Source organism: Xenopus tropicalis, chromosome 4 (assembly GCF_000004195.4).
Source record: "Xenopus tropicalis strain Nigerian chromosome 4, UCB_Xtro_10.0, whole genome shotgun sequence".
Lineage (NCBI taxonomy): Eukaryota > Metazoa > Chordata > Amphibia > Anura > Pipidae > Xenopus > Xenopus tropicalis.
The window spans coordinates 91,561,009-91,588,166 of NC_030680.2; the positions used below are offsets into that span (position 1 = coordinate 91,561,009).

Sequence of the window (27,158 nt, forward strand, 5' to 3'; positions counted from 1 at the left end):
TTTATTTTTGTTATAAAATAGCAGTTTGCCAGAAGTTGTCAGGAGCAAGTCAGTATTTGTGATGTGTTGATAACTGTTATTCAATAATTTTATTGAATAATAAACTTAAATTGTAAGTTTCATGGTTAAGGGATCTCCTCCTCTTGTTTTCTTGACACTTAGCTTTTAATCTTTCATGTAATTGTCTATATCTATTATTGTAATGACCAATGTTTATTCTATTATGTTCTAATATGTATTGTTCAGCTGTTCAATGCTGCTACATAAGTAGTGCTATATATTTCAGTGCCAGAACAGTTGTGCTTTTGCAACTGAAAGGGTTGACCTGAATGCCTTTGCTCTCAAGTACACAGAGAAACCACTAAATTAGACATTTCAGCAGGGATCTGTTTAACCAGGTGGTGCATTTCTGTAGGTGCTAGACTGGCCAGAGCCCCAGATCATTTTGTCTAGGAAACTGCTAATCGTTTTGAACTGATGATCAAAGGAAGGTTCCGGTAATCCAAAGGATTCAGAGGAACGATACAATAAATCTGTATACAATCTGACTTGAGGTTCACATTAAATATTGTTTATGAGGATGCCACCAAAGAGGTCCCTGCCCATAATAGCTACATCTCCTCCATTTCATTCAATAAAGTGTTTAACCCCCATGTAAGTGCTTTTTTTATATCAGCATTATATTCTCTTAAAGAAGAAAGAAAGGTAAAAACTCAGTAAGCTTTATCAGAAAGGTCTATGTAAATACAGCCAAAAGCACTCACAGAAACGCTGCACTGACTTCTCTGAAAAAAGATTAGTTGTGTCTGTAGTGCCTGTGCCAGAGACACGCAGCTTTCTGTTCTCTGCGCTTTCTTGCTCCCCCCTCCCTCAAGAATGCTAAGAACTCACTCCCCCACCTTAGGAATGTGGATCTGATCTCAGCAGGAAGCTGACTCATAGTCTCACTAACTGAGCATGTTCACTTGGTCTGCATGTCTGTGCAGGAGTGAGGCATTATGGGAACTACTAGGCATCCATCCCTCAGTAACTACAATTGCTTAGTTATTCCCTGGGCTGGTGCTGATTTTAGGAAAAAAAAATCACCTGCATTTTTTTACATTGAGTAGAGTAAAATTTTCTGGTCTGACTCTACTGCGCATGCGAGAGTGTAATTCAGCGCTAGTTTTTTGTTTTTATGGCACTATATATATTTATTGCTTAAAAGTAGCCTGATAAAAAGTTAATGCAGTTGAATTTACTCTTCAGTCCAGTGAATTCAGCTTTCAGGATAGTACTGCTGCTGAGTGTATGTTAAAGTGAGTGTAAATGCACAGCACCTTCAGTGCGGTTAAATACTCTTAAAAGGGCAATGGGCACATTCTGTAAATGTACTCTTAGTTATTTGCTTCCCTAAAAGATTGAGATCTATTGCTCCTTCTTTTGCTGGTTTTTTCTACCGCTGAACCCATCCACTGAATAATGACTTATTGTCCTTATTTTGAAATATCTATTTCTTGTCTTTCTTTGTAACTGTGCTTCACAACTCATTCTGTCAGTTGTCAGTGGTCAAATGTCTTTTTTAGGAGTTGGTTATATCCAAATGTACTAATGTACTAAATGCTATTACAGTGGCTGCAGTTAGTGTTGTAGTGCTACTATAATGTAGCATTACAACAACTGTTTTAAAAGAGCAGTTTGTTACAGGCTTCATGTCTGTAAAGACGTGAACACAGACCTTCCTCTTATCTTTTAATACAGAAAAAAGAAATAGCCATTGGTCCATTTGCAATATTAAACCACATTGAGCTAATGACACATTACATGGAGTGAGCCTCCTGTAAGACAGTAACATGTAAAGTAACATTTTAAATTTTTCTTTGAAATGTGTTTTTTTTACTATACTTTTCACAAATTTTGTTGTTTTATAAATAATTACTTTGTTTTTCAAAGGTGTTTTGGAGTTTGGTTTATTGTCGTTTTAATGTAACACACTACAGTAGGGTGACCAGATCACTTCAATATTTAGGGACACATCTAATAAATACACGTTGCTGGGCTGATTGCATTCTAGTTAAGTTGCAATCAGTTCAGCCCTGCTCGCTGGCTTTTCTAGACGTGTCCCTGAATTTTCAAGTGATCTGGTTACCCTACATTAGAAGCATGTGCAAGCAAACTGTTCATTAACTAATACATTATCGTTTAAATAAAGATTAGTAAAACCCTCTTATGTTTTTATTAAGTGGCCAGTATAAGCGATTGCTGAGTGAGTTTTTGCCCCAGAGAAAGTTAATTCACTGAGTTACACTCAGGGTTGCCAGGGCACAGTATGCAGTGGCACAGATTTAGCCAAGAATGGATTCGCACTCGCTGCCTTTTTTCCCCACTCACTTTTTTTTTGGTAATGATGTATTCAAAGTGATATTGATGTTTTGGTTAGGTACACCAACCTTTATCAGGTCTTGGTAAAGGTTGGTGTATCGAACTAAACTTTGGTGCTTTTTTGAATAGGGAATTTAATAAAAAAAAAGTCCAGTGAGCACAAACATGATTACAGGGGTGCATGTATAGATGCAATCACGCTGACAATGTGCTGGGCTGAAAAATCCAAGATAGCGGCTGTGAGTGTGATCTCAGTACTTGCACACTGCAGTGTGCCTGTGCACCTTTCTAAGGCTTACTTGGCACCTGAGAATATAGCGGTTTAGGAGGGTCAGAAGTCAACCTTGCCCTAAAGCAGTGCTGTCCACCTGGCGGCCCGAAACCCCCCTCTGTGTGGCCCCCCACCTGTCTGGCTGCTTTGATGGCTTACCTTTGTGTAAGCTTTAAATGGTATCTGTACTGTGATTAACTGGCCCCCTGCATGGTCTCACCTCAGATTCAGGCTGTAATTCCCCTGTATTGTTTAAAAATGTAATCCCCTGTGTTGTTCACACCTTTTAATCCGTGCATTGTTCACCCCCTGCAGTATTCACACCTCAGGCTCAGGCTGTAATCACCCACATTGTTCACCTGTTCACACCTCAGATATTGTATGTACTGCCTGATATATGCTGCCTGTGTGTATGACACACAGGCAGCATAGGGTAGGCAGAGTATGGCACACACAGGCAGCATAGGGCAGGGAGGGTATGGCACACACAGGCAGCATAGGGCAGGGAGGGTATGGCACACACAGGCAGCATAGGGCAGGCAGAGTATGGCACACACAGGCAGCATAGGGCAGGCAGAGTATGGCACACACAGGCAGGGTAGGGTGTGGCCAAATCTGGCTTCTATTAGCGGCCCTCCACCATGTATGCTAGAGAAATTCCGGCCCTCGGCACTGCAGAAGTTGGACAGCACTGCCCTAAAGTATTAGTAAGTATCTGCTTTGTGGTATTTTAGTAAGCTGTGGCTAAACATATCAGTTAGAGTTAAAATGGAAAAGTTTAAAAACAGAAGGTGGATATTTATTCTTCCGTTTTTCCCTGGCTTTCTTTGTGTATGGAACCAATATAAGCAGTAGCCTGGGACAACTCATGGAGGTTAAAAGAGAAGACTGCTAAGGTAAACTAAAATCATATCGGACAATCATTTATCACTGTCCTTACTGGCTAAGATCCTATTGCAAAGCACTGATCTCAAGCAACCCTAGCATAGCAGAAGTCAAATGTAACAAAGTTATGTTTCTTTAAAGCTCATCCACTGCTAAATTGAGAAGCTGGTCTTCCGTGAGGATGCCCATTTTGTCACATGTGTGCTATCCTTGTTCTGCTTTGATATTGATCTAACTAACCTCATATAACAGTGGTTTGGGGAGTAATCAATACTGAATCTCTCTAGAAACCGGGAATATGTTGTTTTAGTACTGTCAGCCATACTGGGGTCCATGTACCTTTTTCTTTGAGCCGATTGGAAAGAAGGGCGGAGGTCAGAAATTGCAGCATTGAAAGACTTGGTAAGACTGGAAGGGCAATATTTCTCTTGCCAAGAGTGTCTAGGGAAAATTAATTTATATGGCAGACCTGCTATAAAGTAATACTGCAAAAGTCAGGTGTCTTACTACAAACCCATTAATTCAGTTGACACGGACTTGCTCAAAAGTGCTGAAAGCTATCAATATCTCAGCTAGGAGTAAAATTCTTTGCTGTAACTTCAAATACTGCTGAAAACAGCTTCATTGCAATAGTGTGGATAATTGATAATAATTTTTAAGTTAATGAGATGATATGAAACTGTAAATTCAATAGACATATTGTAATGGGATTTATTTCATAGAATGCTTGGGGCCCAGGTTTTACTGGATAAGAGGCCTATACATAACATGGAATTCTAAGGCCTTAAAGATAATAAAAATGTTTAAAAAAGACTAATAGAATTATTTTGCCAACAGCTTGGATTTATGGTAACAGTTAAGGCTAATGTTACTTGGGGCTGTTTCTGTGCCTGCAGATAAACGTAGGCCGAGAATTGGCCCCTGTGCTCGCATTGGCCCTTTTTTTGTGTCTACACCCAGAACAACTGTGACAGCCTGGATCCAGGTACGCAGAGCAGTTTTTGGCACCAAAATGCATACTTGTACCTTTTGCTACCAAAATTCCATTTGTGTGTCAGGGCCAACTCAGTGACTCCAGGTGTAGAAAGAACACAGGTAAGATGTGAGGCTGTGTGTTTTTCTGCAGGCTGGGAAACAGCCTAGTGTGACAACTAGAAAAATGTACTGAGTTGTTATTACTACTGAGAAGCAGCAAATCAGTTATCAGCTAACAGAATGTATGAGAAATTGTTTAAGTGTAATTGCCACGGTTTGTCAAGCAAAATATGTGGGGGTAGTAGGTGCATTTAACATTCAGGAAGACATTTTATATGTTATTCGTATGGGCATATTTATTATAGTTTTTAAGCCAATATCACCACTATAATAAATATGGCCCTTATTGTTGTTGGACCAGCCTAGCACTACAGAAACCATCATACCCTGAAACCAGAGATGGCCACATGTGCACGTGCGCATATGCAATCCCATCGGGGGGTGCACAATGACAAATGGCGGGGCAAGGGAACGTGGACTAGGAGTAGGCAGGAGAGGTATCTGGCACTCCCACCTTCCATAGTTGCTCCCTAGGTAGGCGCCTCTTCTGCCTACCCCTAGTTCCAGCCTAGTCTGAAACTGCTTATTCTCATGGAGTATGTGTCCCAACCACTACTGGAGATATCAAACATTCACAGAATATGTTAACATAGGACTTTCATGCTTCGGAAACAAGTACAGCAGCCCAATGAATTCTGAGTATGTACCATTCCTAATCATGAGGGAAATGGCCATAGAAGGTTACAAGAATATGGAGCTAGTAATGCCAATGTCAGTGCATAAGTCAATTTTATAGGGTTCTGTATCTTTGAGGTGGGTCAACCTCATGTAAGGTCCTTTGGGCTGCTTTTTTTCTGCTTATTCTTCACAAAATGTTTTCTCTTGAATTTGTTCCACATAATATTATTTTATTTTATATTATCTCATACATATTTAGATAAACCTTTTTCCTTATTTAGGGCTTATGGTTATCCCTGCTCAGAGTGTAAATGCCTTGCTTAGATATGGGATGAGGGGCTTCCTCTGGGAGCAGAGGTAACTTTAAGGCCTCAAGTGCAAAGAGAGCACAGTGTGAATGAGAAAAGCAAATTCATGAAACAGGCAAAAAGTTTGTAGGAAAAGGGAGTGCTCTATTACGCTAGGACTAGGTTAAAAGCACATGAACTAGGGGTGGAGTTTCTATTACAAATAAAATATTGCCTGCTAAACACTTCATGTTTTAAACTTTTAGTATATTCTACCAACTAGTTATCTAAACCTTTGCTTAGTGCAGGGATCCCCAACCTTTTTTACTCGTGAGCCACACAAGCATGAAAAAAAGTTCTCTGTGGATGCCAAATAAGAGCTGTGATGGCTATTTGGTAGCCCCATGTGGACTGGTAGCCCCATGTATACTGCTAGCCTGCAGGAGGCTGTGCTTGGAGTAAAAATTGGATCTCTGTGCTTCCAAAACTTGCCTCCAAGCCAGTAATGTAAAAATTGGGCACCTACTTTGAGGCCTCTGGGAGAAACATGTTGCTCACCTGCCACTGGTTGAGGATCAGTAGCTTAGAGGTATGGAGTATTATCTTACGATTAACTTTAAAAGTAATTACTGAATCTGCAATTGCTACAAAACTTTAACTAGCATTATAAATGTTTTAAATTGCTGGGCAGCTTGTGAAATAGTTTTTGTACTGGATTTTGTTAGGATTTCCACCATTTCTAGAAATAAAGCATACACTTTCCTTTCCTACCTTTATTTCTTCACATCATTAACCTTTGACCTCCAATATAATTTTTACCACCCAACTGGCTAGGATGCAACCCTACACATTATGCCACATCTTAATAGAAGTATAGAATCTCTAATCCAGAAACCCAATATTCAGAATGGTCAGAGTTATGGGAAGGCCATTTTTAAGCAAATCCATATTTTTAACATTATTTTACTTTCTTTGTAATAATTAAACAGTATTTTGTACTTGAGGGTTACTAAGCTGCACAAATCTTTATTGGTGGTAAAACAATTCTATTGGGTTTATTTATTGTTTAAATGAATTTTAGCAGTCCTAATATATTGTGATTCAAACCACAGAAATATCCCTTATCCAAAAAAAGCCAGGTTTTAAGCATTCCAGATAATAGATCCATCCTGTATGTTCATATTTCTTATTGGCATGACTGCCATACAGTGGCCATGTAAGTGCACTGGCACCCCATCATGGTTAACACAAGCTTAAGTACAGTGAAAAAAGCTAATGCAATACAATATGAATTGCTGTTGTGGGTAAGAGGAAACAGAAAACTCTAATTCACTGCAGGTGGGATGTTAATGTGATGGCCAAACAGGCACACATAAAATTCCCTTTGGGTGATGTAGCAATAAAGTGTGTTAATGCTGTATTTAAATTCCTTATAACATGGATATCGTGACAAAATACATTATGGCTCCAAATACAGGTTTGAACTAACCATTTGTGCTCACTCTCTTTAGTCTCTTTTTTAATGACTCCATTTAAATTCAGCTGTTATGAAGATTGTCACTGATCTATACGCAGAATTTTTCTCTGTTCATCTGCTCTCATGTTTCACATTTCCTCTGGCCTATAACAGCCATTTTTCATATTCAGATTGAGCTGCCAGCCAATACAAATTCCCTAATGGAGCTGCCAGGTCTCACGGGAATACGTCTGAACAAGGGGGGAAGTGACAGGAGCAACGTTTGGCGTTGACATTTTCAATGGACAGAGGAAAAGTCACGATAAGGACAGGCACTGAAAATGCTGAGTATAGAGCACAGATCAGGGTTGGCAGCAGATAACAAAGTAAGGGTCAAAACCGGATCAGAAAAGCAAATGCACCAGGGCCTGAACTAGGGGTAGGCAGAAAGAGGCACGTGCCCAGTGTGAAAAGATGGGGGAGAGGTTGCTTAGGCACCTACCTCTTCTTTGGCCTACCCCTAGTTCAGGACCTGGGTCTTCTATCAGCATACCCCTAATTTGGGCTCCGGGTGAGGGAAACAGAAGTCCTTTGCACATCTTGACAAATCTCATTCCTGGTTGAGGGGCAGCAACAAAAGGGGATGGGCTTATAATGTAATGGGGTGGAGGGAGAAATATGAAAAGGGAAGAAAATGGTTAGATAGGGACAGATCAGATGCTCAACTTTAAGGGCTCTGGCACACGGGTAGATTAGTCGCCCGTGACATAATTCCCTGTTCGCGGGCGACTAATCTCCCCGAGTTGCCATCACCTGCCATCCCACCGACAATGTAAGTCGCCAGTGGGATGGCACACGCGGCGGCGCGGTTTTGGGAATTCGCCGAAGTTGCCTCGTGAGGCTTTTTCGGCGATTTCCCGAAATCGCGCCGCCGCGTGTGCCATCCCACTTACATTGTCACCGGTGGGATGGCAGGTGATGGCAACTCGGGGAGATTAGTCGCACACGAACAGGGAGTTTTGTCGCGGGCGACTAATCTCCCTGTGTGCCAGAGCCCTAAGGGTATTGAAAATTTACAGCAAATGTAATGGAACTAGCAGCTACTTGCTGTGGCTACTAAAATAGACAATGCTGATCATTTACTGATAGTTGTCTCTTCATGTGTTTTAGCAGGGGCAATTCTCAGTATTGTCTATGGCAGGGTATTTTCTGTTGTTTAGTAGCTGTGAAAAATTAGCTGCTGCTAGTAGCCTCTTGTGTCTTCACCCTTACTAGTTGGGTAGCAACAGCTTTCATCATCATTTATTTATATTGCACCAAGAAGTTACATAGCACTTAATTTTCATGTATAATGTACAAAAGTCTTATAATAATTTGACATACAAGGGTTACAGAGTTAAGGACCTATTCACAAGAGCTTTACTCTAAGGGCTCTGGCACACGGCGAGATTAGTCGCCCGTGACAAATCTCCCTGTTCGCGGGCGACTAATCTCCCCGAGTTCCAATAAGTTGCCATCCCACCGGCGAACATGTAAGTCACCGGTGGGATGGCACATGCAGCGGCGCGATTTTGGCAAATCGCCGAAAATGCCTTGCGAGGCAACTTCGGCAATTTGCAGAAATCGCCTGCGCAGCGTGTACCATCTCACTGGCAACTTACATGTTCGCCGGTGGGATGGTAGTTCGGGGAGATTAGTCGCCCCCGTGACAAGGGAGATTTGTCTCGAGTGACTAATCTCCCCGTGTTCCAGAGCCCTAAAGGTTAGGGTACATTTAAAACATAAGGATACGGAAACAATTGGTTATTTATGTTGTTATTGTCAAGATACATTGAATAAGTTTCAGACAGGTGGGTCTTTAAGGGAGCGTTTAAAAAGTTTTCTTTCGTGCAATTAATTCGACTGGTGTGGTAAAGCATGCTAGACATCAAGCCTTATGTTATAATACAGTAAAGAAACAATGCACATAGAAACCCAACGATTTGTGTAAGGGCTCGCAAGTCTTTTTCGGCGATTTGCGCGAAATCGCGCCGCCGCGTCTGCCATCCCGCCTGCCATCCCGCCGGCGACTTACATGTTCGTCGGTGGGATGGCAGGGGGAAGGCAACTCGGGGAGATTAGTCGCCCGCGGCAAAACTCCCTGTTTGCGGGCGACTAATCTCCCCGTGTGCCAGAGCCCTAAGGGTCACGTGTGGAAGTACCAGCACCCACCCAGCAACATTCCACAAGACATATAAACTTCATTTTGAAAACAGCCGTCTACGTGCACCTCTGATCTTGACCAAATGGAATTTTTTTTTTAAACATAAATATTAGCATTTCTATAAAGATAAAGCATTTTTGATGAAAATTGATTTAACCGCATGACTTTTGTAGATTTTAACAATAAATATATCCTGCCTATTTATATTGCAAGCGGCAAGGATGCTAAGTAATACATCCCCCCTGCAACCACTCCTGCTCGTTGCTCTTTTTTCACAGATCAGGCGCCATCACTATCTCCGGCAGGCGTCAAAAAAGTTGTTCCACTAATGCATTTGTCCACTACCTCCAGCACACAGATTAGAGAGCCTTTATCAGACTGGGCGAGAAGGAAATGTGATAATACTTTTCAACAAATCCTCAGGCTGTCACAGATTAAAAAGGCCATGGCATGGGGCATTAGCAAGCTATTCAACTCTCTGAGCAGATTTTTTTCTTCTCCTTTTGTCTCCTATCGCCTTCTTCATTGGATTTCTTATGAATTCTATTGTAGCCAGAGACCCTGTAAAGATACAAGAGCAAGTCAGTTTTAATCTGATTTTCGATTGGTTTTCCTGAAGCTGATCTATGTTACAGTATTGATCCGTGTGCCCCTGAATGCTAGTCACCTTGTTTGTCTGGAAAGGAAGTGATGGCATGAGAGATGTTGTGAAGGGGGAGGCTGCTGGTAAAATCTTCTGTGAAGCACACAGCCTAACATTCACTTTAAACTTGATATATACAATTGATCTGCAAGCACATACACAAAGACTTCAGCTTAGCCTGATGTGACAGAAGCTAGGGGAAAGGCTCCATTCAGTTGAGTTTAAATAGCTCTGACCTTCATTATGTTGAATAAAAAGTATAAAAAGTAAACAGCCTTTTTATCATATGTGTAAAACAGACTGGAGAGGGTTCAAAATGCACTGAATAAAGTTTTCTGAAAGTGTTGTTTTTTTTTTATTGCGCTATATTTTTTTTATTGCTTCTCCTTATACATCCTTTCAGGAAATATACACTTAAACATTTGCTGAGTTTAAAGATCCATTAACCGTAATTTGGTATTTACCTTAGCCTGAATTGTGCAATAAAATGTATATTTTATTTTTTTGCCTAAGCTTCAGATAATACTGGCAGAGTTTGCATTAGAAATTGTTTGGCCAAATACACCACCATCCTCCCTGATCTACCCAATCCGGCCCTCAACCCAAACTCTGCTTTTTTAGTATAAAACCATGGCTCTTCTGTGGCAAGCCAGGCTCCTCTATAATGAGGCATCTGATGGCATCCCTGGGACTGGGCTTTGCTTGCAGTTTTGCCAGTGCCTTAGCAAGTATTGTCTCTCTTGGCAGAAAAGCTTTCTTAACACCAATTTGCCTGTTTGCTCTGTTTTATATTCACGTAACATGATCCCATAATGGGGTGTAGAAGTCCAGGTAAGTGGTTTAAAGTCATTGGGGTCTGACCAGTTATAAGAATAACTGGAATAAGACCAGGAATAAGTCCTTACATGGCACTGTCCACATGTAAAACTCATTTACGGTCATTTAAGACTGCAGGTGCCAGGGAGTAAAGAGCATTTTCATGTTCAATCGCTGTGGGAGGTTTTTCCCACAATGCATCATTTTCCCTTGAATTCCAGTGTTTTTGCAGTCAACAAGAGGAGATGTGTCTAACAAATATATTGGCGTCATTTCGAGCATTAAACATGTGGCTACTGCCTTGTTTGTTGGTGTCAGGGTTCCCCATCTTCAATGGGCATAATTACGCTCAATTTAGAACAGAAGGCAGGCAGGATTGGGCAGCACCAAGCATAACTATACAGAAATATGAGAAGTACCTTTTGATGATGATTTTGAATGGGATTTCTTGGCAACTGACCGCAACTATGACCCCTAGTGTCTCATTGTCTGAATTATAAATTTATGCCATCATAGTTTTTGTTTTGTAAAAGCAATCTAAAGGACTATTTATGGGTATAGTGGCCCTTTTTTTTTTTTAGTCTTGCTCCAAATATACTTGAAATTACTCTGCTTTTTGAGGTTTTGAAGTTATAACATTCCAGTGCTAATAAGATATGTATCGCATGCATACACACATACATACATACATACATACACACATAGATACATAAATATAATACTATATGCTAATGGGAACAAACTGTTGTTAATTTTGGGGAGATGGGATGATACTGCAAGCACGGTTAGCTGTGGGAGCTGTTACTTATGCAGTAAAAATGTAATTTGATATATACAGATTCTATATGAGCTGGCCAAATAGTGTTGGTCAGTCTTTGATAGCAGCAGCCCATTTACAGTCTTAAACTCACTTTGCTTCTTTTGTTTCATTGCTGTGTTCAGAACAATCCTTGATGTTTTGTTTTCCTATTTTACCCTATCGCAAGAGACAAGGAGTTTAAGCATGGAAGCAGTGTTAATAAGCTGTATTTCACTTTTAATTTTGACATATAAGGTAATGATCTTTTTTAAGCTCCTCTCATATTATGTGCATGGCTGGGTTATTGAGCTCTCATCACTTCCAGATAACTTTATAGCTCAGATGAGCCTTGGAATTTATTATCAGTCAATGAAGCTCAATACTCTAACAAGGCATGTAATAAGATATACATATTTAATGATCTGAAGTAAAACATTCTGTTAATGGGATGATGAGATGGTGCGGGTTTTAATTTTCTTCCCAAACCCTGCATGTTCTTTCTACTTTATATGTTGCTATATAATGTCTTTATTGTTAGGGACACCTGCAGGCTACAGCAATGTCAACTTTAAAGACTAATATCCATTCTAAAATATATTAAGACCGTTATTTATGAAGGGCAGGCCTGCTCTTGGCCCTCAGTATTAAAAGCCTGCAAGCATACTATGCAAGGTTTCACTTATGGAAAGAGGCAGTTGTTTATCTCTTTATATTTATAAAATGACTTTTAAATCATGTTTTAATTATTTTTAAATTCTGTCTGTTGGCAGTTGTTTTAGGTTTCTCATCTTTCTAATGAGAACATCAGAACATGCTTAATATTTCAGTGTTTTTCAGTGTTTTTCAGTGTACCTGAAAAACCTGTGGGATGTTGTTGTATTTGAAAAAATGTTTATTTTAATTTAGAAGAGAGAAACCATATTATTTAAGTTCAGGTATGGGACATATTTTCTAGAATGCTTGGGACCTGGGGTTTTCCAGATAAGGTTTCTATAATTTAGATCTCCATATCTTAAGGGCTGTGACAGAAGGGGAGATTAGTTGGCACACTTGTCTCCCCAATATGCCATCCCACCGGCTAGAATGTAATTCGTCAGTGGGATGGCATACGTGGCACCGAAATTGCCGAAGTTTCCTCTCAAGGAAACTTTGGCGATTTTGGCAAATCGTGCATCATGTATGCCATCCCACCAGCGATTTACATTCTAGCTGGTGGGATGGCATTTTAGGGAGATTAGATATATTTGGAGCTGGCCCACCTTTGCGTGCCTAAAGTGAGTAAGTCTCTTGGGGTGAATGTACGTTTTCTTTTCTACACACTGTTGGAGCAATAGTAGTGGGGCACTTATTTTTGAACAATGGGTCAGATCGATTTCCATGAGAAAATGTTATTTTAATTTAATTTTATCACACAAAAAATATGGGAGGGATTCATTTTGAGAAAAAAAAACTTATTTAGTTTGTTTTTTTTCAGTAGGCTTCAAGAGGGTTGTCATGTGATAAGTTCATTTCGCTAAATTGCTACTGGCTCTATTGGAAAATCTGGAATTTAATTCAAAGATAAGCTTTTGTCATCAAATTAAATTTTGCCCATTATATGAACAAGTGGTGGGGAGGAGGATTAAATGCTGGGCTAAAAAAAGTGGAGCCAAAGTTTAAGACATTGGAAATCCACTGCATTAGACTGTAAAATATAGCAGTAAACAATTTTACACCACCATTTTTAAAAAGTTTTCTTGAGGATGATCTCTGCACTTAAATACATTTATGAGGAAACATAATAAAGAAGAAAAATTCACTAGTCCATTGAGTTTCCTGAAAAGTTAGTAGATATTACTTAAGATATTTGATAATGGGGATATATTGACTGTGTATAGTTTGGAAAATCTTTGACCTATGATCATTATGTCACTTAAATAGAATGCTGTGCTCCTAACTGTGTGGACCTAGTTAGCATTTGTAATATTTCAGCATACAGTAGATGAAACTGAAATTTCAACACTCACTCTTCAAAGTGGAAGTGGCTGATGTATAACCAAATTTACATTAGTAAGGAGACATCAATCAACAGATTTTTAGTAGGCATTTTATATGTGGAGGTGAAGAGGGCAGGTGTTAAGGGTAGTAGAAGATGTAAACAAGCTACCTGCCATGGTGCCCTGTATCACCTAGTGCCAGCCTTTGTTTTCTTTTAGTTATTATTTATAATTGGAGCTTTTGAAATGAATGCCAACTTGGTGGTGGAACTGATACACTTAGAAATGTGTAAAAAAAAGTCATGTTTGTGGATTTGTCTTTTGATTTGAGATGAATTATTATGTTTTGAACTTTTACCATTCTAAACCAATAATTAACAAAGAAAAACATTGCTTGTTTAGGATTATAAAAAGGAACAACCTTTGGAATACCTAGCAGTATGAAGATTTTTGCACTATAAAGCAATAAGGCATAAATAAAAAGGACAAACTGTATATTTTGATATAAAACAACTCTAGTAGTAATTTTTGTATATGTATTGTTTTCTTGTAATGAGCTGCACTTAATATGTCATGTGTTTACAGATTGTAGCACGTAACCCTAAGTACAGTTTTATATGATCTGTCACCATAAACTGCTTTTGTGCCTTTTTGGTTTAATTATTTAGGAGTCTGCTCAGTGGTACCTGTAGTTATTGCATCTTAAAAGTCTAATTAGTAGGTTTCACATGGATCTTTCTTTGCTGCACATATGAACTCTTGACACCCTTAAAGGGACAGTATCTCCCAAGGAGCCAAACTGAAATATTAATAGTTGGGTGAATATTTATTACAGTTTGCCATATTTTTCCAAGTAATCTTTGAAGGCATTACTTGCTCTGCTTGCAGTTTTACCGTTGCTGCTGTTGTCTCACTTCAGGCGTACAGATCTGTAATGCAAAAGCTGTTATTTCAGATATGCAACCCCATATGTAATAAAATGGACAAAGTTTGTTTAGATGCAGTGACCCATAATAATAATTAAGATTGTTGTTTTTTTGATTGGTTGCTATAGGTGATTAGACTTGATGATCAACCTTTTTGTACATAAACATGTAACAGCAAGTTGTATGTAGAGTATGTCCATAACATCACATACAGTGGATAATATAGTAGAAAGCCAGTAACCATACTAAAAGAGCTACTGGTAAACAAGGATGGCATGGCATCCATCACCAACAGTGGCATACCATCACCAACAGGAGGTAACAGGCAAGACACTGAAGTGGTTGTGAAGAACAATTTAATATGAAAGCATAGTGTGGGGGTGGCTGGTAAGATGCAGAAAAGTTCACAGCGCTACGAATATAAATTCTGCAACTTTAAAAGTTAAAAAGCTACGCCAGATTTCTAGTCTTTTTAAAAACATTTTTTGTAGGATTATTAAGGGGGTTAACTTGGTGACAGAATGTTATTAATTATATGCATATATCTTTACTGCTATAATGCATGTACCATTTAAAGCTTAAAGGACAATGAAAGGTTAATATAAATTAAAAGTAAGTATAAAGGCATTCTTTTTAAGTACTTGCTGCATATCTAAATTCCCAGATCCCTGCTTGCTTCTCTGAGATATGGTGCTGGCAGCCTACAGCAGTGTGAAGCCTACAGTGACATCACTGAAATCTCTCTCCCCTTCCTGTAGGCTGCCAGCGGCAGCATTCCTATTCTCTGAGCATGTTTGTAACTTGATCCTGTCTGCTGTTCTGAGCTACACATGCCCACCAGCCAATCAGAATCGGATCTGGCAGAGGGGAGGGGGGGAGGGAATGAAACACATGTGCAGTATGAAGCAAGGAGGGAAAGGAAGGGAGAATACCTTTTTAGAGATGGCTGCCTGTTCTAGAAAATGTGAGTAAGTGTGACTGAGTAAATATTTGATTAGGTGAGCCAAAAGTGTGGCGTTTTTACTAAACAATAGGAGGACTATTGGGCAGTATGCTTTTTAAATTTTGACTTGCATTCTCTTTTAAAGAGCATAGAGCTTTTATAACAGAAGTGGTCTAGTTTATTCTGCCCCTAAATTTATTTTATTCATTTACTAATCTTGCTTACCGTATGTATGTTGATTTTAAATAACAAGTTGAAATATTGTCTTAGGTAATGTGGACTCTCGCATGGTTAAAGGGGAAGTAAGGTTCTTTTTGGCATCTAGTATGACATCTCAGTGCACCTGTAAGCGCCCTTCTCTTAAACCCCTCAAAATCCATGCTTTTGGAACACCTTGGTTTTCTGGGCCACTGCTTCCTGCTGCATTTCCTACCGACTTTAAATGAGTTTCACAGCTCTTTCAACAAAGCACTTTGCAAGGCTTTCAAAGATCTGTCTTTGTGTCACAAAATTTCTCTCACCAAGCCAAACTCTCCGGGGGAGAAAGGAGGGCTGAGGGAAGAGAGTTTGATCTGTCTTCTGCGAAAAGCAGACAAAGGCAGAACAAGTCATTTGGAGCGAGTATTTTAAAATAGGCCAGTCTCCCTGTAAGATGAAGGGAGCTGCCCTGCTGCAAAATGAAGTTTTTCGTTTTTATCTCAAACTCCCTTATATGTGCCTATATGCTTTGAGTGGCTCTTTTACCTTTTATTTATATTTAAAAAGTAGCAATACAATTATAGAATGACTTTTGACTTCTGTCTAGTGATTCAGCTATATAAAAGCTTTTTCAGTGTTGAAACAAGAACAAGAAATATTCTGTGGGGGAAAAAAAGCAATCCGTGAATTAGCAAATTTTGAATATTTTTAGGGATCAGTATCACAAGAACTTGTTCACAACATGACAATGGACACACCAGCTCTGATTGCTCCTGTTGCCACGACTGCAGATCAACCACGTTTCTGCTCCTCTCTATACAAACCCAAACTGCTCTAAGTTAAAGTAACTTAAAACAGCGTATTGGTTCATATAGGTGTCCAAACATTGGCCTCTCTGATCAATATTTGGTAATGGCTTGGCCTAATACTGATCAAGCTGACTGGAAAACCCCTTGTGGGGGGGCTGCTGTTGTGGGCCACTCCTAATAGGTCTGCACAGGTTTTTCCATGTGATCCACTTATTGAATTGGTGACAAAATGATTGGAGCTGCACTATTTGACACCCCCCACCTGGATTGCCAGTTTTGCATGGTGTTTATGCAGGTAACCATAGTAAACTCATATGTCTTATTATTATAGATAAACAGACATTTTAACTGCAACAATGCTCTTATACTTTTTCCAGTTTAATGCTTTTTTTTTTTATCCGCCCCCTTACCACAGTATTACAAAACCATAGCCATAGGCTCTTTTCTTTCTTTCTTTCTTTCTTTCTTTCTTTCTTTCTTTCTTTCTTTCTTTCTTTCTTTCTTTCTTTCTTTCTTTCTTTCTTTCTTTCTTTCTTTTTCTTTCTTTCTTTCTTTCTTTCTTTCTTTCTTTCTTTCTTTCTCTCCTCAGTGACCCTTTTTTTCTTATCTTTTAGCTATTTTTTTAATATGGACTTTGGCTAATGGCACATGAGAAAAGCCGGTTGGTTGCTTTTTGCCCTCTGTATGTGTGTGCACAGGTATGGGATGAGCGAATTTTACTGTGAATGCATACTTTAGCATTCCGCTCTGAAATCTGGTCTGTTTGTGTGATGACAGGCAGATTCCATGCTGATCAGTACACATGCATACAGGGGGTGAAAGGTAGCAGAGCGGTGGAGAAAGTGACCCGTGTACCATTTGCCTTAGGCCTTAGGGTTTTTTGTAGCACTTAATATTTCCTCTAATGTCCTCCTACTTTGATAGCCAAATAACACAAAACTTTTAATATTAAAAATAAACATTTTTGTTTCCATTGTTACCTTTTTTCTCTTGTACTAGGCAATAACCCATTATAATTTCACCAGTGCCATTATATATACCAATTCAGCCTATACTCAAATATGAGCTGCATCTTTACCAATTTTGCTGTTAGTACATTCTGATCCTAGTCTGTTCTTCTATTCCCAGGAGCCCATCTAATACTAGACAGGTTGTAATATGGAGACAGATAGTCTCAATACATCATGTGAAATGATTTACATTTTCCAAAGAATTGAGCTATCAGCATCAAATCAGTCTCTAATCTTTGTTGCAAATGATATTGTTTCTTTGTGCAGTAATCATGTTTGCAAAAATGTTTGCATATTAGTATTTGAAAAGTATAATTTAGCAAGATTATATGTTAGAAGATATATTATCTGGAAAACCCTTATCAGGAATGCTTCAAAATACAGGATACCATTTCCCATAGTACCTGCTTTTAACAAACTGTTTCCTCTCTGCAGTAAGAAGTTACCTTGTACCTTGATGTAAACTAAGATAGCAAATCCATGCTGGTGGCAAGACAATACTATTTTTTATCATTTAGATGTTTTTTAATGTATATGTATATCAACCTTAAATAGTGGGAAACTGGAATAAATAAAACTTTTAATGGGTTCTTTCTTAGGGGATAATTAGGATATTTACAGCCATGTTTAAAGCAGACTGTAGGGGGAGAGGTGAAAGGCTGGTTAGCAGTAGGGTGCAATAGTCAGGAGGGCAATGACAGCAGTATGAAAAAGTATTTAGTGTTTGCTTGAGAGCGAAATGGACAGATGTTTGTAATGTTATGAGAATTCAGCAGCAGGTTTTGCAAATAATATTAATGTGGTTAGAGAAGCAGGGGAAAGTCAAAGTCAAAGCCCTAGACACAGTGCTGAATCAACTGGTTCAATGAGCATGCCATTAACAGAAATTGTGAAAGGGGGAGCAGTGCCAGGTTTGGGTGGAAATACTATCAGTTTTGGTATAAGCTGGCCATACACAGTTCAATAAAAGCAGCTTGGTCCCTCCAGGCCAAGTCAGCAGCTTATGGCCTATATCTGGTGTGCTCAGGACTGATTTCCTGACAGATATCTATTGGACAAGATTGAAAATCCTGTCAGCGATAATGTGGTCCTTACACAATGTGTCCCCATAGGCCTGCAGAATGATCTATCCATTGCGCTAATGATCAGATTTCCCCAATTTTATTTCTTGCATGGGTGGATAAATGGAACCAAAAACTTCTTTTGCAACCTCACCAAATTTATCAAATATTTAATTGTGTGGCCAGTTTAAGGTTTAGGTTCAGTTGGAGGTGATTCATCCAGTAAGACATAGCTAGGAGGCAGTTAAAGAATGGAGTCTGAAGATCAGTGGTTGATGAAGGGGTGTCTAAATACATTTGGATATGTGTCTACATACAAGTGATAAATGAAGAAATGAGTTCTTGGAATGAGACAGCGTGCAGGGAGATCAACAAAATGCCCAGTACAAAACCTTGAGGCAACCCTACAATGAACTGAACTACACAAGTATTGTTTGAGAATTTAGCCTAGGCAGGTATAGCACAGCTGCACTGTGGTCCCAAGTGAACTGAGGGTATGTGCTAAAGCAGGTATGTCCGTAGTACAAGCATTCTGAATCAAAACATTTGGCTGAGGATTAGCCAAGTTAGCCATCGGAGGTGAGCGAAAATATGACAAGATGATCTGAAACACTAAATAGATCACTGTGCGGAAATGGTTAAGATAACCATACATGTACAAAAATACTGTACATTTTTCTGCATGTGTATGGTGGTCCTCATAATACTGATTTCCATATACTGTGACCCTTTTTAGCAAAACTGTAATAACACATAAAACCCCCAGAAATGTGTTCAAACTTTAAATAACCTACCAAATTTTGTAAAATGGGAATGGGTATTTAGGGGGTGTGGTTGCAAACATGGGCGTGGTGAAAAAAATTTGCCATGCTGCATTTCTTTTTGTCCCTCTTTACATTTTTCAGATGTTGGAAGGTATGCTATGAATGTTGGTTGGTCCAGGCATTGGGCAGATTTGAAAATTTCAGCTGATGCGCCACCTTTAGCAGTACATGGTGTATCAGTAAATGAAGTGAACAGGAGCCACTGCTAAAAAAATGGTATCCATACAGTGGTCTGTGGAATATTTTGGTCAGAGAACTTACCAGATTGGCCTTTGTATGCTGCTTTTAGGCTTCTGGTTAAAATCAGATCAGGAAAAGTGACCATCTTTGTAAGTGGCTGTTTTGGCCCATTGCTCAAGGTTGAAGAATAAGCTTCTGCACTTGAAAATCCTCTTACCTGTGCCTGCACCAGAAAGCACTGAATATGCTCGTGTGCAGGCACATGTAGTCGATATCCACCAAAAAAATGCAAGACTCCATTTTCGGCGGATATCGGCCTGCACCAGGGCGTATTCAAGGTATTCGGGTGCAAGCACAGGTAGGAGTATTTTTAAGCGTAGGGGTGTATTCTTGGCAAATGTTTTTCAGCTTGCTGAGAATACGCTCCATGTGGCATTAGCCTTCTTTATTTAGGAACATTCTTGCTGTTAATCACAATATGTCTAATAAACATGTTGTTGATTAAAGGAAAGTATTTCAGGAAAACAGTTGTGTATTCATATAATATGCACATTACAAGTTATTAAAGCTGTCATCAGAATGGTTGATTTTATTTTGGGCTACCTGAGATGTGGTCTATTATCTCATCCATGGCTAGTCCTGGGGAGCAGGCAGGGTCTGTCAGTCAGGGTGTACTGATAAAGAGGGAGCTTATCCCGTCTGTGTATGAATAGAGCTGTCCAACTGATTGTGATATATTGTTTTTCATTACCGCCTCCCTGGTCCTCTCCACCCCACGTGTGAAAATTCTATTTATTCCTTAATTTGTTAAGAAGACGGGGGAGGAACACTTTCCTTTCCTTATCTGAGCCCAATCAGGGAGGGGTAATTGGCTGAGCCCAGTGTGAGGCTTGGGTCTTGATGAAGAGATATGTGTCTGTTCGCACTGTCCAAGCGTACTGCCCCTGCCGAACAAGCCTCCCCGTCCTCAATTAATAATGATTTGCAAATGGCAGACAAGCAGTAACGCAGAAAGATGGTCACCCATCCTCTCTCCCCCGCTCCCCTTAATTTCCTCCTGTAATATAAATTGTGTGGTAACGGAAAACCAGCATCATAAATTCTGAGATTGCTTATTCACCATAATAAATGACCGTCCTATCTGGCCCATCTCTCTTTCCACTTTTTCCCCAGCCCTTTTTCACTAGCATTTTCATTATCTCTTCTACTTTCAGTACTACTTAATGCTTCTTTCTTTATTTGTGTTGCTGTCACATTACATAGCCTATACGCCCTTTAGCTTATTGTTACACCCAACTCCCATGTTTCTCTCCCTTTCTTGAAAATGTCCTGGCGTGTTTTCTCCTGTTACCTTTTGATGCTTCCTTTTGCTTTACTCCATCACATGTCACTGCTTTATCCAATACTTCTCTTTCAGACTTATTCTATCACTTGTCATTGCTTCACCTAACACTTCTTGTACAGAATGGCATTACTCTGTCCTTCATTGCTTCCTTATCTCCTGCACTCTAATTTTTTAACCTCTTGGTTCTTCTTCACTTCTCAGCATCCACTGCTTTCTTACTTGTTCTAACCCAGTGTGTTGCAGCTAACACTGTTCTCTGCTGATTGTCAGCATTCTTGCTGTCACTGTGTATTTGCATAGCTTTCATTTTTGCACTCAATATATATATATATTATGTTTGTGAATTGTTATGTAAGAGCAAATCAATGAGAAGCAAGCAGGAAGGGTCTAAAAGTAAATTTGCTATCTCAGGTTTGCAAGTAACAAAGTTAGAGGTTAATATAGGTAAAGTAATTCATAATCAATGTAGAATATTGTTGAATTGAATTATCATATTTGTTTATTCCATGCTTTCTTCTATAGCTCCCTATTATAAGATCTCCATTCTCTATCCCTCTTAATTCAAAATCTTTTGTGTTTTATATTAAACCTATTCACCTTTAGTGAATTCTCTCCTTACTTTAACTTGGAATATGCAAATGCAGTCATTTGGCTGAATGCAAAAGTTGATTTTCACGTTAACTTAATTACTGTGATTTATGGCCAGTGCCCCCCTTTTCTTGTGTAGTGCTCTATCATTTCACTGCTCCCCCTTTATCAAACCTTGTGCTCTCTTCCCCCACTCTATTCCTAATTCACATTCTCCCTCCCATTCATTTGTTTTTAATCCTTAACAAGTTTAGTGTTTTATTAGCTGGCTTTAAGTGGACTGAAGTCCATCCGTGATACATAGAAGAAAGGGTAGAAAGCCAGCCTGCCACGCTTAATCGTGCCAGCATAATGGATGTATAATTGAGTCATTTGAATGCTTTTTTGCCTACAGGAGTGCATAGCATTAAATGTATGATAGCCCTAATTTCCAAACACATCATTATGCCCTTCTTATCCGCTCTTAATAAACAGTTTATGAGGATTTCACACATACGCACACAGGCACAGGCAGACACAACAGAATACCTCAGGCCTCCCTTAGTTATGCCAAGTGATAAACTCTAATTAAGTCTAATATTTAAAAATATGGTAATGGGGACTTGTTTGAATAAGTGGTCTACATTTCCATAATTTCATTATTACGTAAAATACGCTAATTATTCCAAGTGAGCTTATTACTTGGAGAGAAATATTCCGTCTTAATAATGAAGGAAATTGTTTCCTTCACTACATACTCCTCTTGGGTGCAGGGCCTTTCTGTTATATTCAGTTAAATGAAACCATATTTTTATATGGTACATATAGTGTCTTTAAAAAAAAAAAAAACCTCATCTCAAACAACATAATAAATAATATGGTGCCTTCTTTACATTTTTTTAAAAACTTACCATTACCTCCATAGCAGAGTAAGCAGTAAGGAATGTCCTATTGCCTATTCATCAAAAACACAATAACTGGTCACAGCTTTGCCTCAAACAGGACAAAATATACTGAAGTTTCCTGTCAAGTCTATCAGGAAAATTGCAGTTGGGTTGCCTGCCTACAAAGTACAAATTGGCAGCTATCTTAAAATGCAGATAGTTGAGTTTGGCTGACAGGCATGGGCTTTAAACCTGCAACATGATTCTGCCTAAACCATTTTCCTTAAATCTAAACAGACCCAGTCCAAAAAATATGGCAACGATAATGTGGGACAAATGTTTAAAGGCAAATATCACTCAGAAAGCCTGAGGACTGAATGATCGACTAAATCCGATATTGCTTACCTTAAGGTGGACATATTGGGGAAACAAGTAGATCTTTCTGTGTATGGCCAGCTTTACTTGGTTGTTGAACTTGTCATTCTCACACATGCCATGCTTGTTTTTCTGTTCTTAAATGTTGCTTTTAGCATTATATTAATTGTGTGCTCTCCAAGAGCTTAAATTCTAAATTTCATGGAATAAATACATTTAATTCAGCTTTTATCCATCTCCAGAGTATCTTTGACCAAATCACAGGACTGAGATATCTTACTTCTGTCCATAGAAGATCCAATCAAGGTTTTTTTCTCTGTATCCATGGGGTTTTTTCTCATGGGAGTTAGATGTACAAGATTCGGTTTTTTGAATTGCATCATTGGTATTACAGTGTCTCATTTGGGTCACAAGGTTAATAGCTTCTCCTAATACATTTGTCCCTCTCATTGTGAGCAATCCAGAGAAGATACAAATGTACCACTGATGACTGGTCGATATGGTGTTTATTGCAGAGCCTCTATAGCTTGCACTTTTTTTTATTTTTTTTTTTAGAGTTTTCAGCTCTTTAGATTTTGCATTATATTTTTTTATATTAAAAAATACACATTCTGCACACAGATGGGGTTTGCGTTGCACAAATCTATTTATACAGGGAAAATATATAACTAAGAATATATGCAATTTTAAAATATGAAGAGTTTCCATAAGGCCAGTAATAACGTTAAATCACTTTTATCTTCTATTAGAGAAAGCCCTGGTCCTTATGTGACACTTCTTGCTGTAACTATAGCCATGTATTTCAGAAAATTTCCAGGTAACAAGTATTATTCATTTAAGCATTGGTCTCCATTATCAGTGCTGGATCAAAATTTGCAGATTAATTTGAGTGAGTGGCACAGAATATGTTGGGAAAATGCTGTGTGACATGATAACATGATATCTGGTCTTTTGAGCAACATCTCAAAAAAAACAAAACAAAAAAAAAAAAAACATTTTTTACTTGTTGCTCGTAATATAGGCTTCAGGTTCCTTAATCCTAAATGCAGATAAGACCATCATGTGTTTCATTCAAATTGGCCAAACCACTAATTAATTAACTAATTGTAACCATAAAACTGTCCAGATTACTTGAGATCTTGAGTTGGAAAACTATATTCTGCATAAGACTGCATGGTCAAATGTGCAAGGGGAGTATAGTATTTTGCTTCTGAATAGAAAAACATACATTCAGTACACTGTTGCCTTCATTTCGGTGTCAGGAACCATTGCTGCAAGGCAGTACTGGGGTAGTTAATGATGGAAGAAGCAGTTGGAGATTTGGAAAATGAGTATTAATTGCACAATTATACAGCTCCAGAGATTAAGGATTCTTATTGTGAGCTTTGCTCACCACCGAGTGAGGAAGCCGTCAAGTCGAAGTCAATAGAAAACTAATTTCCGTTCTTTGACGGAGAAATGAGGTGTGTGGCGTATAGGTAATTGGTTATAATGAGGGAACTTATTCTTAATATTTGTCCTGTGACTGTCACCATTACCTGCAGGTGAAAGTGCTGAGCAACCCATTTGATCTCTTTCTCTTAACCAATTTTTTTTAATGTGTTTTGGCATATGGTTGCTTGTTTTGCCACACAAACTTTTTTTGCAGATACAAGACTATACAAGGAAAAAAAACAATACCAAGATACATTGTAGCATATACATAATGATACATTTGCATTTATTTAGAGCATGAAGTGGAACAAACGAGTGGAGGTTCTAGTGCAGTCCTAATAATTAACAGCTTTCCATATGTACATACAGAAGAATAAATAGTATTATCAACAATGCTGTTCACTTTAGTTATGAATTGTTATATATTAATTATAATTATATTTTTCTATTCTACAGTGGCTGGAGGGAGGCATGTAACCCCTTTTAATGACAAACTTTGAACTAAAAGGGATGCATTTATATACTGCTTTACTCCAGGAGTACTTTATACAATTTACTGTAATCAGGGAAGTGATCATAGTTACACTAATAGGCCAATTCATCACATGTTGAGAAGGAAATTTAGTTAGTGAAAAAATGTAATAAAAAAAACCAAAAAAAAAAACAACTTCTCACTAGTGATGAGAGAATCTGTGCCGTTTCACTTCGCTGGAAAATCCACGAAAAACACAATTAATCCTTTCTTGGGCATCTTCACACTCAAGAAAAGTCACATGACCATAATAAATAAATTTAAGAAACTTTGTGACACTGCCTCAAGAAATAACTAGAATTTATTGAGGCAGTGTCTATAGCAGGTTCTCCAGCTGAAGAACTAGTGTCAAGGGCAAATCGGTTTACCTAAAGAACAATTTCAACACATACAAAAGGAACAAATATGGTTTCAAGCAGCCTGCAGACAGGGTCCTGATTGAGGAGCCTTGTTTTTATTTTAAATGTAGATATCCATGCTGTATTGGAATGTTGTGAAAATGTTTTTTTTATCGAATAATTGTATTAACAATTTTTATGTAATAGGTTTTTTTTTCTGCAGCAAAAAAAAGGTGCAAATTTTCTCCTCCTTACTAACACGTGACATTAACCTTACTAATCCCCTACCTGATACACAGTTGCAAAAGTAACATATAAATATGTTTCAGTAACTGGAAGATCTTGCATTCATGTCAGCAAACATGGTCTTTTATAATGAGCATGCACATCAGTAAGTGCAACCACAACAAAACATACAGCCAGTTTAACCAAAAAAATTATTCGGCAAAAAATGTTCCCTCCTCTATTAGCAGTGTATTGCCTGACTACTTTAGTGTAATGTTACATTACCCAATAAGTTAAAGCTTTTACTTCTATTAATCCTTTCCTTGAAGAAGTCTTCTAAGGAAAAGGTTATAGTTGCCCCAGGAGCAACCTTTGTACAATGCATAAGTCTCCTATATTGTTTTATTGATCTGAAGGTAGTTCATTATACCTGTAAAATAAGAGAACAAGAAAACAGTTAACAAGCAGCCACATTTAGTTCCGGATGAATTCATTATTACCACTCTGCTTAATTTCTGTTAGAATCTCTGATAGCTATTCTAAGTGCTTCCTTCACCTTAACCAGTCCAGGGTAATTCCTGCTAAACAGGACAAGGTGCAGCATTCTGTTTATTGTCATATCTGTACAAACAGATGATGATCATAGAGTTCCATTGCACTGTAGGGGACACTTTAATGGATGCTGTTAATCTTCTTATCATTCATGTCTTACTCTAAAAGAGGCTGTAAATAAGTTGAGGGAAAGCATAATGTGATAATTTGCTATTAATCCAGCTGTTTCTACTAGAAGTGGCATTATCATCTGGAAACCCTTATGTTGTTTCTACAATACTAAATCCCAGTGCTAGATTCTTTAAAGAAAAAAAATGGCTAAATGCCTTTCTGTGATTTATTATTATTTTTTTTTTTAAATGCCCTGGTCTCTGTTCTGCCTGCTACTGCCTTACATTATCTACGAGGCAATGTAGTTCTCATGAATATTCAGTTTTGTTTTTATGAATTAATTGTAGGCAGCAGCATTACGAATACACACATTCTAGACTAGTAAATACAAAGTAAGTTGAGGCGGCCAGAACATGGTATAAATGATTGTCATGGTCTTCATTTCTGCCTTCTGGCTTTAGTGGGATTTGACATATTGGAGAAAATGTTGACTTTCACTAATCACCACCTATAATTTTACCTGGCAGTAAAGTTTAGTAAAATTCAATGCTTTTGTGAATGTGGCATGAAGAGTATGTGCAAATATACATCACACTGCAGGAAGGAAGCACCCCCTGGGAAACACATACTTTGTGTAGATGAATAGCATTTATATGTCCTATTTATAAACCAGGCTATTCTGTTTATTTTCTTTTAAATAAACAGTAAAATATGCTGTCATTGCTTATTATCCAGAAGGAAACGTGTTTGCATATTGGAATTGCTACACATGAATGTAAGCTGTCATACTGCCTGCTTCTTATCTTAAGGTATTTGCCATAGACCACAGAACCCCTGATGTTAGATTTATTTAAAGGAGAATTAATGTTGAACAAATCTGTAGGCTAGATATTATGTTCCTTCCATATAATGCTTTCTGGACTAACCCAGATGAATGACAGTACAGATGTGTCACCTGAAAATTTTCTATAGAACCACAATTTTCATATTTTGCTTTATTTTTCTGGCTTAGTTGTTTGGTCATTTAGAACAGCGTTTTTCAACCGCTGTGAGATGTTGCCTGGTGTGCCGTAGGCAGGGCCGCAATTTTTACTTTAAAAAAAAAATCCGGGCCCTGTCATTGGTTGTGCCCCGTGTATACGGGTGACGTCAGTACGCACGGGGCGCAACGTTATAAAAGGGCCTGTGTGCGGTCGCGTGTAGGCAGAAGTGCAGAGGCGGCGCGCGTGAGGGGAAGATGCTGCTGAAGCCGCCGAAGAGTAAAATGCTGCTGGGCACCAATGTATTGGGGGGGGCCACGGGGCATACTGACTTATGGGGGCACTGCTGCTGGGCACCAATGTACTAGGGGGGCTGGCTCTTGGCACCAATGTACTGGGGGGCACTGCTGCTGGGCACCAATGTACTAGGGGGGCACTGCTCTTGGCACCAATG

At 38.7% G+C, this 27,158-nt stretch overlaps 1 protein-coding gene across 3 annotated transcripts in view; it reads left to right on the forward strand.

Annotated features, from left to right (window-relative positions):
* Window positions 1-27,158, forward strand: part of eri3 (ERI1 exoribonuclease family member 3) — a 195,741-nt gene that overhangs the window by 149,798 nt on the left and 18,785 nt on the right. For 2 of the 3 annotated variants that reach the window (XM_031900941.1, XM_031900942.1), the window contains exon 8: window positions 4,414-4,502. The exons of the other annotated variant lie outside the window; for it this stretch is intronic. In XM_031900941.1, coding sequence (XP_031756801.1) covers window positions 4,414-4,502 — 89 coding nt within the window. The remainder of the gene's footprint in view (window positions 1-4,413; window positions 4,503-27,158) is intronic. 3 annotated transcript variants of the gene reach the window in all.